This window comes from Neopelma chrysocephalum, unplaced genomic scaffold (assembly GCF_003984885.1).
Source record: "Neopelma chrysocephalum unplaced genomic scaffold, ASM398488v2 Primary Assembly neopelma1_86, whole genome shotgun sequence".
NCBI lineage: Eukaryota > Metazoa > Chordata > Aves > Passeriformes > Pipridae > Neopelma > Neopelma chrysocephalum.
The window spans coordinates 2,271,563-2,288,804 of NW_020897748.1; the positions used below are offsets into that span (position 1 = coordinate 2,271,563).

General features: G+C 33.9%; 1 protein-coding gene across 50 annotated transcripts in view; it reads right to left on the bottom strand.

The window, feature by feature from the left end:
- RIMS2 (regulating synaptic membrane exocytosis 2) overlaps positions 1-17,242 on the bottom strand; it is a 457,577-nt gene that overhangs the window by 213,715 nt on the left and 226,620 nt on the right. For 48 of the 50 annotated variants that reach the window (XM_027692407.1, XM_027692403.1, XM_027692405.1 and 45 more), the window contains 4 exons: positions 7,597-7,664; positions 5,800-5,919; positions 3,813-3,912; positions 2,944-3,067 (listed from right to left, as the gene is read on the bottom strand). In XM_027692407.1, coding sequence (XP_027548208.1) covers positions 2,944-3,067; positions 3,813-3,912; positions 5,800-5,919; positions 7,597-7,664 — 412 coding nt within the window. Of the gene's footprint in view, positions 1-2,943; positions 3,068-3,812; positions 3,913-5,799; positions 5,920-7,271; positions 7,481-7,596; positions 7,665-17,242 lie in introns of those variants that run through there. The other 2 variants (XM_027692441.1, XM_027692437.1) reach the window with 2 other exon arrangements.

Here is a 17,242-nt window from a genome sequence, read left to right on the forward strand (position 1 = left end):
TGAAGAGACTGAATATGAGTTTTCTATAGACAGCTGAAACAATAAGCTTGAAAACTTTGAACACTGTTGCTAAAGCATACAGATCCCAATATTTTATGGTAGTGTGAATGGTATTTCTTACAAGGAACTCTCACTGAGATAAACAGATGTAGGAGAAGCAGAAGTAGTTTTAGACATCTTGCATTTTAAGATACATTTCACTGCAAGCAGATTGTATAGCATAATTATTAAAATACAGTGCACCATTTCTACCAAATTAAAAATAGTAGAAACCATGAAAACAACATGCACTTCAAATTAACGATTTCTGAGAATTAGACAGCAAAAAATATGTAAGTTCTTGTGTATAAGGAACAGCCATCTCACACTAATAGCAACTTGGCCATCAATTTTTATTCTAAGATGGAAAAAAGGGGTCAATTGCATGGCAAAATGGAATGTTTTGTCCTGTTGTGTTTTTGTAAAATAGTTTTCCATTTTATCTGCTTTTATCAGTTTATCTTGTCATTTTTAGTTTTCATAGCACTCAGCCTATAATAAAGAGAACTAAGAATTGCGTTTACTGGAAATTTTTTTGTACTCAGAATATCGGGATGTGACAACAGGTTCTCAGCTAGGTTAATTGCCAGTAACTGAAGACTTCTGGCATGATTTAGTGTGTTGCCATGAGACCATCAACAGACTCTGTAAGTAATAGGATATATCTCAATGCAAAATGAAATCCTTCAATCGGGTAGTAATTATTCTAATTGAAATAAATATCTCTTCTGACACCTGGCAAATATGAATTTTAATTATTTTAAATACATTGAAACTTTATTTCCTCAGGCAGAACACAAACATATGATGTTATGTTTTGTTGGGCAAGCACAGGGTATTAATTTCTATTGTCCATTTGATTATGAACTGAAATCTTCTAAACTGAGAAGCGAATATAGTCTTTCCAGTTCACCAGCTCGAACCTCATGAAAGACATTTCTGAAGTTGTCAATATCAGACTCCAAATAGTTACACACACCTAACCAGATTCTAAAACCTTACCAATTTGTGCAAAGAATTCATCACTGACACTCTTTTACACCTACTGCAAAAAGACACTGGGAATCAAATACACTGAACAACTGCTTGATCACCGATCTCTCAGTTCTTCAGACTAACGAGACAAGCCATTAGTGTGGAAGAAGGCATCTTGAGAGCCCACTTCACTTTGTGTAAGGAATTACAGAGGAGTTGATCTAGTGACAGCAAGTGGAGCACATGGTAACATAACAGAAGACATGATGATAAGGAAGGTAAACAACAGATAGCAAATATAAAAGCACAGGAAAGAATGCAGGAGGTTTCACACAATGCAGAAAAGCTAAAAAAATTGAGTATTTTCAAGACACAAGTGAAAGGTTCCTTGAAATTTTCCTACAAACTTCTGTTTGAGAGATATTATGAAAGATTTACACCTCTATGAATTTGAGATCTCTTTTTCTGTAACAATATTCTTCTAATAACGTAGTCTGTCCCTTAGCATTACTATTATACCTACAACTTCCAAATTACGCAAAGGTTTTTAAGGATAGGACAGATGATACAGGCTTTACCCTAAAGGGGTTGCAATTCCATATGTTTGTGGGAAATAATCTCTCGTATCACTGACAAGATAAAACAGTTATTGTTATTATCAGATTTGTTTAAAATTGTCATGCCTAATTAAGTCCCTACATGTTAAGTTCCTGATGTGTCAAACATACTAAATTCCTACTATAGCTGAAACGATAACAAATTATCTTCACTGAAATTCCATTCTCATATTACAGGGTTCTAGATTTTTTAGTACTTCTCAATTTTTAGTTGTTATGTTACCTATGCTTTTGTATATACAGGTATGATAATTGTGTGCATCGTGTACAAATAAAGGGATAAATATATTTATTAAAATATAATTATAGAATCCTTCCAGCCCAGGGTGGAAGTGATCTTGAAAGATCATCTAGTCCAACCTCACATGGAAAAGGGAGTCTAGGCGAAATTACCTAGCACCCTGTCCAGTTGTGTCATGTACATCACAATAAATATTGGGGGGGAAAAGAAAACTCTTAACAACTGTAAGTATCTTCAAATTCAGTGATAAACATTCCCCTCTTCACAGCCCTGGTGTGATCAGATATAGAACTTCCAATGGAGTAAAAAACTGATGGATATGACCTTAGCGTGTAGGAACTTGGAAGAAAACAGATGAAGAAGGGAAAGTATTCACAGTCTAATATAACAAAGCTACCATTGCTATGCAAGAAAAATTTAAGTTTAGACATTGAGAGATAGGTTTGAAGGATAAGAAAAATAGTTAATGTAAAGCACCAATGAAAAAGTCCCACACAGTCCTAGCTATTCATTCAGATATGTGCTGTAGTAGATAACAAGCAATAATTTAATAGATTCCATAGATAAAGATGATGCAAATTTGGATATAGGACTTTCTGAAGCATATGGATAATGCCATTAGCATACTGTATTTTGTGGAAAATTCTACATTGCTGACTCACAATAAATAGAGTTCATCATCAGTCCACAGACCAAATATGATCCTACAATTATATACATATATATTATAAAAAATGGAAATAGAAAAATAAGAATGAGCAGTCAAGAATTTCAACAACAAGTATAACCACAGTTAAAGAGCCAATGTAGGCTGGATCACCAACTGAACAGCCACAGAAGGGAACCTAGCAGATAATGCCCGGGACTCTCTCAGAGAATACAGGATTTCACACCAGCTCTTTTTACTCACTGATATGATCTATCATTCTAGCTATGCTTTTGGTTTACTGAATTCTACCTAAAAGTTTTACTGTTTATAGTGTTTATGAATGTTTGATATCTCTGCCCTAAAAGGGAAATTTAGCAATATTTTCATCATATTTAATACCAAAAAATCATGAAATTACTTACCCTATTGGTCTTGAAACTACAAGCTCCACTTGTGGCTCAGGTTTGGATTCTAAAATGATGTTATATACCTCCTCAAAGGTGGCTCCTTGTAGTAGCCTTCCATTCCATTCTAACACTTCGTCACCTGAAATTTCAGTAATAATGCTATGCTTAGGAAGTTTGCTATGGAATGCATTTACAATGACAATTTAAGCCATTCTACTGTCATTTTTCTGAATTGGAAAACCCGTGTTGTAGAACAAGTTTGAACTCCTTCATGCAGGAAAATCCTGGATATTAAAGGTTTATGCTTTATATATGTAAAGATCGGTGAAACAATAATATTGTCAGTAGGACCCCTTTTGAGTAAGATACAGCTCAGACTCACTTCAACAGCTGTGGCTCTTCAGAAAATTCACATCTTTGGAACAGCATATCTCATCAACTTACTGTTTTAAAGATCCATTTACTTCTACAAGTTTAAGGTTCAGATAGTTCTTATGATAATAGTTAATATTTCTTGAACATTCTCCAATCTAGCAATCTATGGTTTGCACGTTGGGACAGAAGCAGCTTCCTAGTCAAGCTGGTTCTGTTCAGACATTTGTAATAGCTTGGTTTGCTCTAAATAAAATATACACCACACAATGACTGAGCAGGATATCAATGGAATATTATCATGAGCAAAATTTTTAAAATAGTTTTTAAACAACATGAGACTATATATACATATTTCACAAAAACAATGGTCTAGTAACTGAATGTCTGGTTGAATTGTGCAGTATTTCATCAGAACTATTTAACATAATTTGACATCTAATTAAACTTGCTCACTTGTTATCACCTTCAGAAAAGCAAATCAGCAGTATAGATCTGTAGTAGATACATACCTGGTCTAAGATGACCCACTGTATCAGCTAAGCTTCCTTTTTTAACTTTGGTGATAAATGCACAGAGTCGACCTGATTCAGTCATCTTTCCTCCTACTACCTGTTTCAAAGAGGAAATATTTTCACAGAATGAAAATTACTTTAAATTACTTAAATGTTCTGGCAACAGAAAGAATAATTCAATTTTTTCCTTAGGTTTTATGTAGCTCAGATAAGGCAGATGCACTTAGAAAAAACAACAGAATTTTGGCTATGACAGGCTATTTTTATAGCTATTTTGGAAATTAGTACAATTTAAAAACAATGCAAATACAGAATGCTAAAGCTTTTAAATTTTAGCAAATACATGCATAATATTTCATTGTATTACAAATTGCCACCCAAAACACTGTAAGGTATTGGTCAATAGACTGCTTACTTCAATACTTTTTTAACTGGAAAAAGTTATATTAACATAACAGAACTCACAACGTTCACACTAAGCATCAAACGTCTCAATTAACGACAATTCCTTTGGTTGGGCAAGTCAGATGAAAATACTTGTCATTCTGAATATTTCTCTATGGGAAACTTCAGGAGGTTTAACCTTTTTATCTTAGAATTAGGAGATTCACTTCAGAATTGGTCATAACTGCATAATTTTCAAATTCTTAAAGTTTCTTAACAGTCTTCACATTGTGATTTAAAATTTGTAATATTAAATTCAGTTTAGCTTTCTTTCAATATGTAAATATTTGAAAATTGAGGTCAGGAATAACTTCTGAAAATCACTCTTTTCAGATGTTTATTGAGATTAAAAAGCAGTGTACTCTTAAATCTGAACTATTAATGAATCTCAGTGAAGAGTTCATCTTAATACAAGACTTTAGAAATTTTAACATAAATGTTTAAACAAAAAAAGACTTTAGAAATTTTAACATAAATGTTTAAACAAAAAGTGTTTCTTAATGGCACTGTTAGTCGCTTCTCTTGCATTTTCTGATATTAAGACAAAAAACCCCACGAAATTTGATGTCCAACTGGCTTATCCACTGACTTCAAATAAAAATATCTGTCAATTAAATAAAAAATTCAAATATTTCCAAAGCATGTTAGTATATGTTATACTAACTGATTTAATCCCTATTAATAGGGTATGACTATAGCCTAATCTGTATATCCAAAGTGAAGTGAGAGTTGTGCTAAATAGAGAACGGAAAATTAAAACTTCTTAATAATTTCTCACAACAGGGATGTGGAATCAAAACAAATACATATTTGTTTCTTTCACTCTGTATAATTCATTCTCATTCTTGTACTATTAATTCTGGAACTGCAAATACCGATATCACACAAAATTGAGATCAAGATGTGAGCTAGAAATAACTTCATAACTTTTAAAGAGCACTGCATCATGAAAAGGAGGTGAATATAGGAAAAAGAGGTGAATACATTATTTCGTGATAAAAATCAATAAATACTAAATAACTTTCTGGTTTGCGTTTTTAAAATGTGGCAAATCAAACAATCAGAAGAGAGAAAAATCCAGAAAGAGGCTGTTACATTGGCAGACTCTGATCTGTATTGAAACATCATTAATTTGCAGATGTCCCCCTGGTCTTCAAGAGCAATAATTTATTTTTCACTTTTCTCCTCTCTTTTGGGGAATAGACATTGTACCATGGTGCAATGCTCACTACTGAAGAGCGAAGACAGGACTTGGCTTGCCTAGCAAGGATGCAATTAGTACTTTGCTAAGAACACATTCTCAGAATACTTGTGAAAACATGTCTAGTCTTTCAGAAAAATACAATTTTTTGAGCCTGCCAAGGACCCAGTAAAACTACTCTAGGTAATTGAATATAAAACGTCTATCTTTAAATTTTGAGAATGACAAGACATTATTGATATTTTCATACATATGCTATATAATATGAGAATATTTTTATTATAAAGGTAGTTAGTTTAACCGAGAGAGTAGTTAGTTCCAAAGTTATTCATTACCAACCTTCAATCCAAGCATTGCTCCTGAATCTCTAGGCACACTTCCATCTTTTAGTCGCTTATTTAACAAAATCCGACCAATGAGACGATCTCCATCTTTGGATGGTTGCCAAGTTACTGGATGCTATCATATGGTGTTAATGGAAAATATAGTGAATAGGATTTTAATGAAAAATATTTCAGTAATACTTTTCATTTCCTGATATATTTTTAAAATGCCATGAAAGTATTATGATTACAACAATATTTAATGTAATAGGATGACAGAAAAATGTGCTGCAAAATACTTATTTGAACATATAGTTCATTACAATGCATGTCTAATATTTAATAACATTATCTATTTTACTAAATCCAATTTGTGAATATCTAGAATGATCTTTGCATCCTGATTTGACAGATATGGACAACTATACATAGTTATTTACACACAATGACAATCACATGTGAGTGTGATTATACAACTGTATAAGTCTAGTATAAGAGTAATACTGGAAAAGAAGTTTAACTCAAACCAAAAATTTGATGTAAAAAATTTCTTCTTTTTCCAGTATTACAAACGTGTCAATTTTTATCTGACCGACAAACATATTTAGTGTTTTACATTCTCAGTAGTCATATTTTAAAAAATTACAACATACACTAAAAGGCATAGTCATTATTTCATTTAAACATTCTGTTTCTTTCTTGAAATAATTACTTCACATGTGAAGCACAGCTACAGTGAACATTATTATTCCATTACTACATATGGGCACAGTTATACTTGTATATTGGCACAATTAATAATTTTTTAAGATTTTCTTCTGTGTAATCATAGTACTTTTTCACAGAAAAACACTATTTCATGCTCTATTTCATGCAAAATTAGCAGGCACAGATAAATCTGCTCCCATTACGACTAATAACTCTAAAAAGATTTATCATAATCTCCACCAAACAGAAAGCAAAAATAAAATATACCAAAGCAGATGGCAAAGCTTTTAATTCTGCACAATACTGCACAAAAATCGCATGGCAACAAAACAAATGAACAACCATGACAGTGAAAGGGAAAAAAGAAAAACAACTTTTCTGTGCAGAGAGACCCAATTTTCTCCCTTTTTCACCTGGGCTTAAAACTATTAATTTAATTTCAGCCCCAGGAGTTTGAACATAATAAATCAAATAAGCCAATTGGTAGAATCCTTATTATTAATTACTTTATGCTTTAAAGTAATACCATGATATGCTATTTTGCAACGATAAGAACAACATTCCTTTATGCCTCTCAATTTTTTTTCTTAGGCTGCCAAACAGTAAAAGCTGCAAGCATGCAAAGACTTTTCATTTGTTTTTCTTTTCTGCACCTTAAGAAATGCTATAATATCTCCAGAAACACCCTATCTTTTATTTTATGCACTATTTTAATGAGTGACAGAGAGCAAACAAAGACCAAATGAGCAGGTTAAAATGCAGGCTCCAAAATCTCAGTACCTTCTCACTATGGCTATGCTCCTCGTTTAGAGTTGTGCTACTACACGTATCTACCCCAGAGTCTTTTATCTGAGGCTCAGACCATTCCAAGTCCTCTTCCAAAGAGTGGCCACCAAAGCACACCATTTTCTTTTGCCTCTCGGATAAGGTGTTAGAATCCGACAAAACTGCCTGCTCACTAGTTTTTCTTTTTCCCCTTTGACTGTCCCCTATAGGTGTGGGATAAAAAAAGGATACAAAAAAGAAAACATGCAAAGGTGTAAATAAAACTAAGGAAATGTGAAATGATAAAGGAAACTAAATGGTAAGGCTCCACATGTCTCACCAAAGACATTGGGGAGGCCTCACTGCTATGCCAAGACGTATGGTCCAACCAGTTGTAATCCATGTCTCCTGTGAGAATCAGACAGACAAGATAGCGCAGTAAAGGAAAGGTGAAAGAAAGGACAGACAAAGATACAGTAAAACTGTAAAGATTTCTGATAATCCTATCTGATTCATAACCTCTTCCAGCTGGACTTGCAAAGGGCTTCCAAGAAAAAGTTAAGGCTCCAACAACAGAGTACATGGAATATGAAAAACATTGAGGAAGGAGACAAGTTTGTGTGTGTCTATGTGTGCACAAAATTATGTACAGTGTACAGCATCATTGATTCAGAGTTTTTAACTATCCCTACAAAGTTACTTACAGTAAATTAAATGAAAAGGCAAATTGTATTGTATTTCTAAGAGGATATTCATAAGGGAAAGCATTTGAATATGGAATGAATTTTCATTATAATCTAAAGGAACCATTCTGTCTTAAGGAACGTACTTCTTTACTTTTCTAACACAAATTAGTATTTATTCTAATCAATAAAATACTTAAAGCAATGGCACTCTGCATTTGCTGTACAGTAAATGATGTTTTAAGGAAGGTTAAATGAAAAACAAACCTAGAAAATATATTTAGAATAAAAAGCATATTAATTTTGCTTTGTCTACTGGTTAAATATCAGGAAGAATTCTAGTATTGGGAATGTGTAGGGTTTTGACAAAATAAATAAATATTTTATAGAATCAGAATTTAACCTACATGGCAGATACATGGTAGAAAGAAAGGTTTGAAAAACAGTTTTAAATAAAAGGCCTAAATTAATGCTGCTGTCCATAGAATTGGGAAATGACTCACATATTTTAATAAAACATTCTCTTTCATGTAGGTACTTTCAACTGTAAATTATGCCCACACATTTTGCATTATTAAACTTCTCTATTTTTTCTCACCATTGTTACTACATGTTACATGAAAAATATTTTGTTACTATATGCTTATATTGTTACATAATATTTTTATAATACTGTATGCAGGAAACAAATGTTTAGTTTTCTATCAAATTTCATAACGAAAAGAACACTAGAGCAAAGTAGCTCTGCTCTTTTAGTACAGACCACAAACAATATTTTTTTATTTCCATTACTTCAGATCCTACTTTGACATTACTCAACCTATTCCTTTGGAACTAAACCAGTGAGGTGGTGAAATGTAACTAACAAGTCTTTAGAAAAGTAAAATAAAGTCTCTTGGAGGGATATATGTACCATAAAAAAATAAAATCTTTTTTCACTTGTTTTCTCCTAAAATATAGACTTGCATATGCTATATGAAAAGAAAAAAATCAAGTCTCATTTTCATTTTAAAGAAGGAAATATTCAGCATACAAAGGCTTTATTTTCAAAAAGACATTTTAAACACTTTGTCTCTTACACGTTGCAGAAATATTCTAGTGTATAAAATAGCCTTTTCTTTCATAAAAACAGTGTTAAAGTGACCTTATAAAATTATTTTGAAGCCCTAATTCATTTATATTTTCTACGTAATACTTAGGTCTGCTGTAAATCTATTAACTATGTTTCTTGGTTCTTGAAAGGAATTTTAAAGGAATTTAAAAATGGGAAATACATAGCAAAACTTCTTTGTCGGGCATGTTAACATCTTGACTGTATTACAGATAAAAGCATGGCTATCCTGCTAAAGGGGAAAGAAATATTCTTCTGAAAGCTAATAACATTTTGCTAAATGTACTTCTGCCATGGAATTTCCAGTCTTACCTCTGCCTCCAGACATTGCTTCAGGGGTACTGAGTGAAATCATCAGTGAGTTTATGAAGATCTAGCTCTTCCTCATAAATATACATTTAGAGATAACCAGATGATAGCAAGAGTTCCAGTCTATATATTACCTATTTTACATATTACCTAGGGCCTTTAAACATTAGTCCCGGACTCATCTTCTGATGTAACTGATTTCTGCTTATTCCAAGAGTCCTCTCACACAAGTATTAATGTATGGTCCATCCACATACTATATGTGTTAAAGATTAGACACATTTAGCCCAGCATACCCAAGGCATTAACATATAGAAATTACTTATATTTTTAAAAATTCAGTTATTTTGCAAAAGCATTTACTGTTCATCAAATGATAAGCCCTGAACCCAAACCCCCACGGAGGAACACTCGCAAAGTTGAACCTGTTGCCTGATCAAAGCACTCCCACTTCTTGCTCAAACACTTTCCTTTCTCCTTTTCAATCAATATGCAAAAAGCTTTGTTTTTATTTTGATTGTGTCTCATTTAGTGTGAGTAAATACTAATTATTTGGTATCTATAAAATGAAAATTAAATGAAAATAAGTAACAACTCTATCCAAAGTCTTTTGGTTTTATCTGTATTATTTTCTCCATTAAAATATGTAGTTCATATGTTTCCAAAAAATTGTCATAGAAATTAGAAATTACAAAGCCCTTGTAGATCTTACAGATTTTGCCCTTAACACTGCATTAAGTGATCTAAATGACAGGCCTAAATAGTACAGAAGTTAATAAAGGATGGCTGTCTGGAAGCCCTGTAGCTTAATACATTTCTATGAGAGGTATGTACGGCTTAGTATAACCACATCTTTTGAGTTACAATGAATGGCTTGATAAAATCCCTGGACATAAATTTTTCAGTACAAGTCTGATAAATATTAAAATCTTGTCTAGGTAAGTGATTTTTGAAATCCTGTTCTTCTTCTTGTTTGCCTACAAGAAAAATTGTTAAACCATAATCTTTCTGTAACAAAGACACAGTAGTTTTAATTGTGAGTACCAGAGAATGCACTTGCTGCTTTCTTAGATATTTCTCTTCCACAATAGAAGATGCCTTATTGTTAAGAATATGTACATTCAGGTTATGAAGTAGAAATCACTCAGGAAAAAAATACCACCTCACTGATAAACTATATAAATTATAATATCAAAGCCATCTTTCATGAAAAGGGAATTAATATATTACTAAGCAAGACACAATCTGAGATAATGTCATTATAAGAGCATTCAGATGCTTCATGAGTCCAGGAGTGCAGCTGGATATAAGAAAGGACATATGTGAGGTCTGTTCTTATTAATGTCAATGAGCTCTATGTGTATTTGGAAAGTTTGCATGGACAAATCAAGTTGGGAGAAAAATCACATCAGTGGCCCAGCTGTTCTGTATAAATGGTGTTAAGCTGAAACCTTTGTAAGCTTACTGATGTTTGGTTTGTTTTACTTATTTTCTTTAGACAAAACCAAACAGGCAGAGGAAAATGTTTTCTTCTTCTATATCCAGGAACCCACAGCAATGGGACCTTCCTATAGCAATGGGAACTTGGAATGTCAGTGTATATTTTAAAAGAATTTCAGTCAATTTCTGTTTTCCCTATATTTTAATGGGGTTTTTTTGTTTTTTGGGGTTTTTTTGCTTCTTAGAATGGCTTTCCCACACAGAAATATGGTAATTCAGCATCTTTTATAAGACATTAAGGAATCTGTATGTAATCTACATGATATGTGTCTACTCTTTGAGTGTTGTCTAAGTTCATGATCAAGTTCAAACCCATTTTCCAAATAGTTTAGACATAAACCACTCAATTTAATTGGCTATTCTACACGTACAGAGTCATTTTGATGCTCTAGGGTGCTCAAAATCTTCACATAGGATATAAGAATGACCCAAGCCCTTTCTAACTAACCCAGGACCTATCTAAAATAAAAAGTGTGTTTCCCTTAGTAAACTGAAAACATCATCTTGCTTTGAACCAAATAAACCAAAAACCTTTTCTCAAGTTCAAATCTCACTGCCAAAAAAGACGGGTCATATAACTTTAAATTCTTCAACCTGAGAAGTCTTACCTGACTGTATATTGTATACTGAACACATACTACATACTGGCTAGTTGAGCCAATGATGGTACACAAGTCATTACTCAAAACTACAAACAATTTAACCTTGCAAATGAGTTAATACATTTCCCCTCAAAGCTAGTTTTCAGCATAAGACTAGAGTGAGCTGAGCACATTCCTGTCTTTTCATCCTCCTCTTAACTGAAAGGCTCCCAGTGCAGCCCTGTACCAGAAGGGCTCTGGAGAGAAGTAAAAAGTGGAATACAGCTATTGAAGAACTTTCATTTAAGCAGGTTACTTTTTGTGCTTGCAGTACTATCCATCTAGACTGCCACACAGTGGGTGACTCCAAAGAGGAGCTATGCAGCCAGAATTGCCTGGAGGTGATTATGTGAGAGCTTAAACAATTGCTTTGTCAGCTCTGGACACTTCAGGGACATGCTAGCTTTTGGTGCAGGAACAAATGCAAAGCTGTCTGGCACATGTAAAGTACAGAAATATTTTTCAACACAGTCACTAATGCAGTTTGAGCACTGATAACAAAAAGCATCTTCTTGCAGGTCTTATAACAGGCTTTGAAAATTCCTATCATGTGTTTCAACATTTCTTGTTGGGAAATAATTACTCCTCTGAATTTGTCAACTTTCAACATGGAACAGCCTAAGAAAATATCTGAAGGATCTGGTCCTACCAAAACAAAAAAAAGAGAAGCTGTTCTTTATGTAAAGGGTACGAAATACAGTCTTGACTTTTAATATGTGCAATACAGAGGAATGCAGCAATTAGGAGGAAAATGTATCAATCTTCACCAGTGATAAGGAAACTGTAGAGCATTCTCTGATGTTTGTACTTAGCCCCGACTATGTAAATCAGTAGCAACTATGCTAGGAGCTGTACGTAAAGGCCTGCATAGCCTTACTACAAGGGGTAGGGAAGTCTCAGGGCAATCAGATAATTAAATGCAAAAGATTTGGGAGGTCTTTTGTCAGATCTCCGAGAAAGCAGACTATGACCTGCTTGTGAGATTCAGTGCTGCAGTGTTTAAGAGAAGTCAAAGATGAAGCAGTGCAATCACGCTTCTACACAGGATCTTGACAGCCATAAGCACTAAGAAAATCACTGTGCACAGTTCAGCAGAGACTTCTGATGTGGAGCTTAGAATACTAGCAGATTGTTGTAATAAGTAGGAAAGTGTCCCTCACCTGAAAAGTAGAGACACCCACAATCACCTCAGGTAGTTTTAGATTTCTATATCTAAACCAGTTACTCTTGTCTCCATTCATCAGGCCTACTTTATATATCCACTTTAGGCCTGACGTGAATTTAAGTGTATTCAAGAAGCGCATTCAATGACTGTAAAATAAGTCAACATTATTAGCTTGGGTGTAGATCCCGAGTTTGTGGGTGTTTATATTTAATCAGATGGAATCCCAGCTCTCATATATGAATCTGCAGATTTATAGGACCACTACACATGATAAAGGGTCTAAGAGCGATTTTTTGTGATCTTGCATAACTGCCCTTGTTAATGGTGAATATCCATAAACACCTGAATTTCTAATGGCCAAGAAAAAAAAAAAAAGAGAAGCTACAGACTTGGAAGAATATTGTGAATTTATTCTCTCACAAGGCACGTGAGAGAATAAACTGGGGGAGGCAGGAGCACAAAAAATGCATACCTATGTGGCAAGAATGCTGACATTGGGAGCATGCTGGCATTGAACAGAGATATTGCTACCAAAGAAACATCTCTGGTCCACATGGGTGATTCAGTAAGAATTTTAAAATATCTTGTTGTGTTTTTTTTGGTTTTTTTTTTTTTTGGTAAGTGATATTGTTTAGGGGAAAACGTTATTAAAATTGAAGATCCTGGTTTACCTTCAAAAAGTATATAACCTTGCTTTCAACTACTACAGCTACTGCTTAAGAGAAAACACATTATTCTTAACAGAAAGGCTAATCTAATGTAAAGGGGGAAAGGGTTGCAGCTTGTCTAGTTCTTCCTGGTTCTCTTTCTGGGCCTGAGACTTAGGATCACTATTAATAGAAGAATATTTACTGGAAGTATTTTTTGAAGTATGATTTGCTGGAAGGATTTAAATTGCAGGAAAGACTTTCTTCAAAATTACATTTTCTAAAACAAAATTAGGCTCAGTCTGTTAGTCAAATATATTTTGATAAATGTCTTTCCTTGGAATAAATTGAAAGAAAGCATATCAATATGGAAAATACATTTGGATGATAAATTGTCCACTTCCTGTAGAAAGCTATTGGAATAATTTCTTAATGGAAGTCAACACTCACCAGACTCCCACTGGAAGGGATGTTTCCAGTCACTGCATAGCGCACAAAATAAATGACCTTGTACACTTACAACCATGTCTCTCATATGATACCTGGAGTGTGACCCTGTATGTCACAACACAGCCTCTATCATGTGATCCAGCACAAAAACTCACACTCAACCACCAAGAAAATGGACTGGTACTGTCAAGAATTTATGGGAAACAGCCAGAAATTTTATACTGGCATCCCAGTTGTTATCTTATTCAAGTTTTTCAGATTTGTACACTTTTGTCATTTATTCCCTGCTACTCTATTTCTAGTAAGATCAGGAAAATCTGGAACAAACTAAGCATGATATCCTATGGATTTCTCTCGTGTGACTGTCTTTAAGATTTTGCCTTAGGAAGATGTTGACCCCAAATTACTTTTGACCTTACTTTTAGCATTTTCACTTTTTCACTTCCTTCTTTCAGCAGGAACTTTTGAGCCTATGCCTGAAAAAGGAAATTCTTTCAGGAGAATACAAAAGAAAACAATACTGGAAGGCTTAGATAAGACAGTATTTCTGGATCATGCCCAGTAGTAAGTAATCAAAAGCAATTTACTACTCTTTTATTATTATTTTTACAATGTGCCTTTTTCTTTTTCTTCCCTATTCACATCTGCAAAGACAATATATATGCTCATGGGCTGACCTCACGTATCTTTCCTGCTTATCTGTTATAACCATGCATCCCTTCACCTTAGGGTTGCAACCAACAGCCTCGTGCAAGTTCTTTACCATCTCAGGCTTGGAACCAGCATCAGCAATACCAGATTGTCTACATCTGAATGAGGGGCCCATTAAAGAAACAACGAGCACTACTAGTAATGCAGGGGAGAATAAAACCTGTCAATCTCATTAAAGAATCCCATATCTGGCCCTTGTTTCAACAGCTCTGTTTTATGTAACACTGAGAATCATTCTCGTCAATTAAAACCAGATAGCCCAGGTGGGGGCAGTGCTCAATGAACACATCTCTTTTCATAGACTAATCTACCAAAAGTTAATGAGTTCTTGGATCTAATGAATACAGGAATTAATTGGTGTCTGGAAGGTGAGAAAAAACCCTACGTTTCCACAATCACTGACTCAGAAAAATGAGTCACCTTGGAAAACCACTGCTAAGGAAGCACAGAAGATCCATTGGTTCTATGATGTGTTGGAGCTGTTGCACAACTGGGAACCAATCTGCACATGCAAAACTAATTCCTTTCTCGAACTTTGAAAATAGTCCAGGCAAATTCAACTGTCTTGCTGCCAACAGCAAGGTAACAGTAAAACCTGACAAGTCAGTTGGAAACGAGCCTTATAGCCTCCTGGAAGTGAACACAGCTCATAACTGGAGCACTGTGGAAATTTGTGAGAAATAGCTCAAAGTTTAGGAAACAGGTTTGGGTCTTGTGTGCTCATGGTACCTATTACCATCAGATTTTTCTTTTCATTACCATTTTATATACGCTTACCCAAGGAGACTTGGTTAAACTAAAGAAATAAGTAGCTTCAGGGAAACTCTATTTAGCATTAGTAGACATATTTGATTATGCAGTTCACTTTGTGCTGGCTTAGTCTATACTCAGCTTTTGCACAGATATATACTTTTTTTACATCCTGAAGTTGTGACTTTGCCAAAATGACTGTCAGGGTATCTCCAACAAGGCTGGCAACTGGAAGTCTCAGGGCCAAAGGATTTAATGGACACATACTGAATCCTGAATGTGAATATATTTCTATTTGGACAGACATATGAGTCCTCTGCCTTTGAGGGGCAGTGTTTAACCAGGTGTATTTTAACTCTGTTTGGAAATTAACATTTGCTGACAGGGAGTCTATAGTAATGCTTTCTACATGCATAGTTCCTTCTAATATTTATTAGCAACAGAAAAAATAAACAAACAAAAAACACTTGAAAAAAAACCTTATATTGTGTACTTATTTACTTTCAAGCTTTACTGTTTTGATGTCAACACTAATTATTACAGAAAATAACCCTAAGCTACTTTGAATTAGTATATCTTAATTACTAAGTAAGCCTCAAATTTGCAAAGTGAAGACAATGGGAAACCATGAAATACAGCAAAGGAAGGGATTCTTCATGAGGCATGATGTCAAATTCACAAACGAGGATATAAACTCAACATGTCAGTTGTAGTCATGACAGAGCTGTCTTAATTTCATCAAGAGAACAATCAATCATAAGTAAAGCTGAAATAGTGAACATGTCAGGAAAGAAAATCTTCTTAGCTTAGTTTTAAAGAAACATTTATTCATAAAGTTTTCTATATTTTATTCCAAAAGTCATGTAGACCTAATCCTAATGAAAGGAGACATTACTAACATAGAGATGTCTCCTATCAGAGATACATACACCATTATCTAGAATCAATTTCCATCATCAGCCCAACAGCCATCCATATATTATGACTGAGATTCGGCCAGCTGTTCAATTGATTGCATCTTTTTCTTTTCTCTCCACTAATTCCACTCAGGATCGCTGACATCTTGCTACCAAAAAGTGATATTAACAAGTACTAATCTTGTGATTTTTCAGTATGAAATAACCAATACAAAAATAATGTATCTGTTTTTCTAATAGAATAGTTCAACAACAACAATAATAATAAATTTTTAAAAAATTAAATTTTGAAGTGAAACAATCTTATAAAATAGTCAAAACAATATTTAACCTGATCTAACATTTCACATGTGGAATACCAATACTGATTGTCTAAACAAGTGTAATTTTTAACCTGCTACCTTCTCAAAACTAAACTGCAGGAAACACAACATACGTTCATTTCACTGTTAAAATGATATTATTTGATTTAAGAAGCAAGAGTTTAATCACAGCAGTAAATCCAAAGTATCATCTGTCCCTGGCAGCACACATGCCATAAATGGTCTAAAAACATGCTGTGCATCTGCTGATTCAGTAAGCTGTAGTGGCAGCAAAAAAAACAGTGCAAGAGGGTTTTTCATCACCTTGACACTGCAATAAAAGCCTTTGTAAACTAGTAATTGGATCATTAATTACTGATCTCCTCTTTAGTAGTCACGATGAAGACAACAATTTGGTATATGTAAAAACACCTGTTGTTTTGAGTTTGGTTACATGTCATTTTTGTCAAACCATCTTCTTTGAAGGAAATACCTCTTTAAAGAGGAACAGAGAACCTGCAAATAGAATTCCAGTCCATTGTAGAAGTAACAATCATAATTAACTGTCTAATTTGGTTTCATATTTTCTATGCACAGGTTTGACAGTATGATACTATATAATCAAATTAGTTCAGAGCAATGATCTGTTACACCTGGTTAACAGTTTAAAGAACAGATGTGCAAAACCAAAATACCAATGACCATGGTTGTTTTTTAAGACACCTTAACACCATCAAGGTTATTCTGCTCATGTATATGTTTAAATGTACATGCAGGAAAAATCCCATACATGTTACATT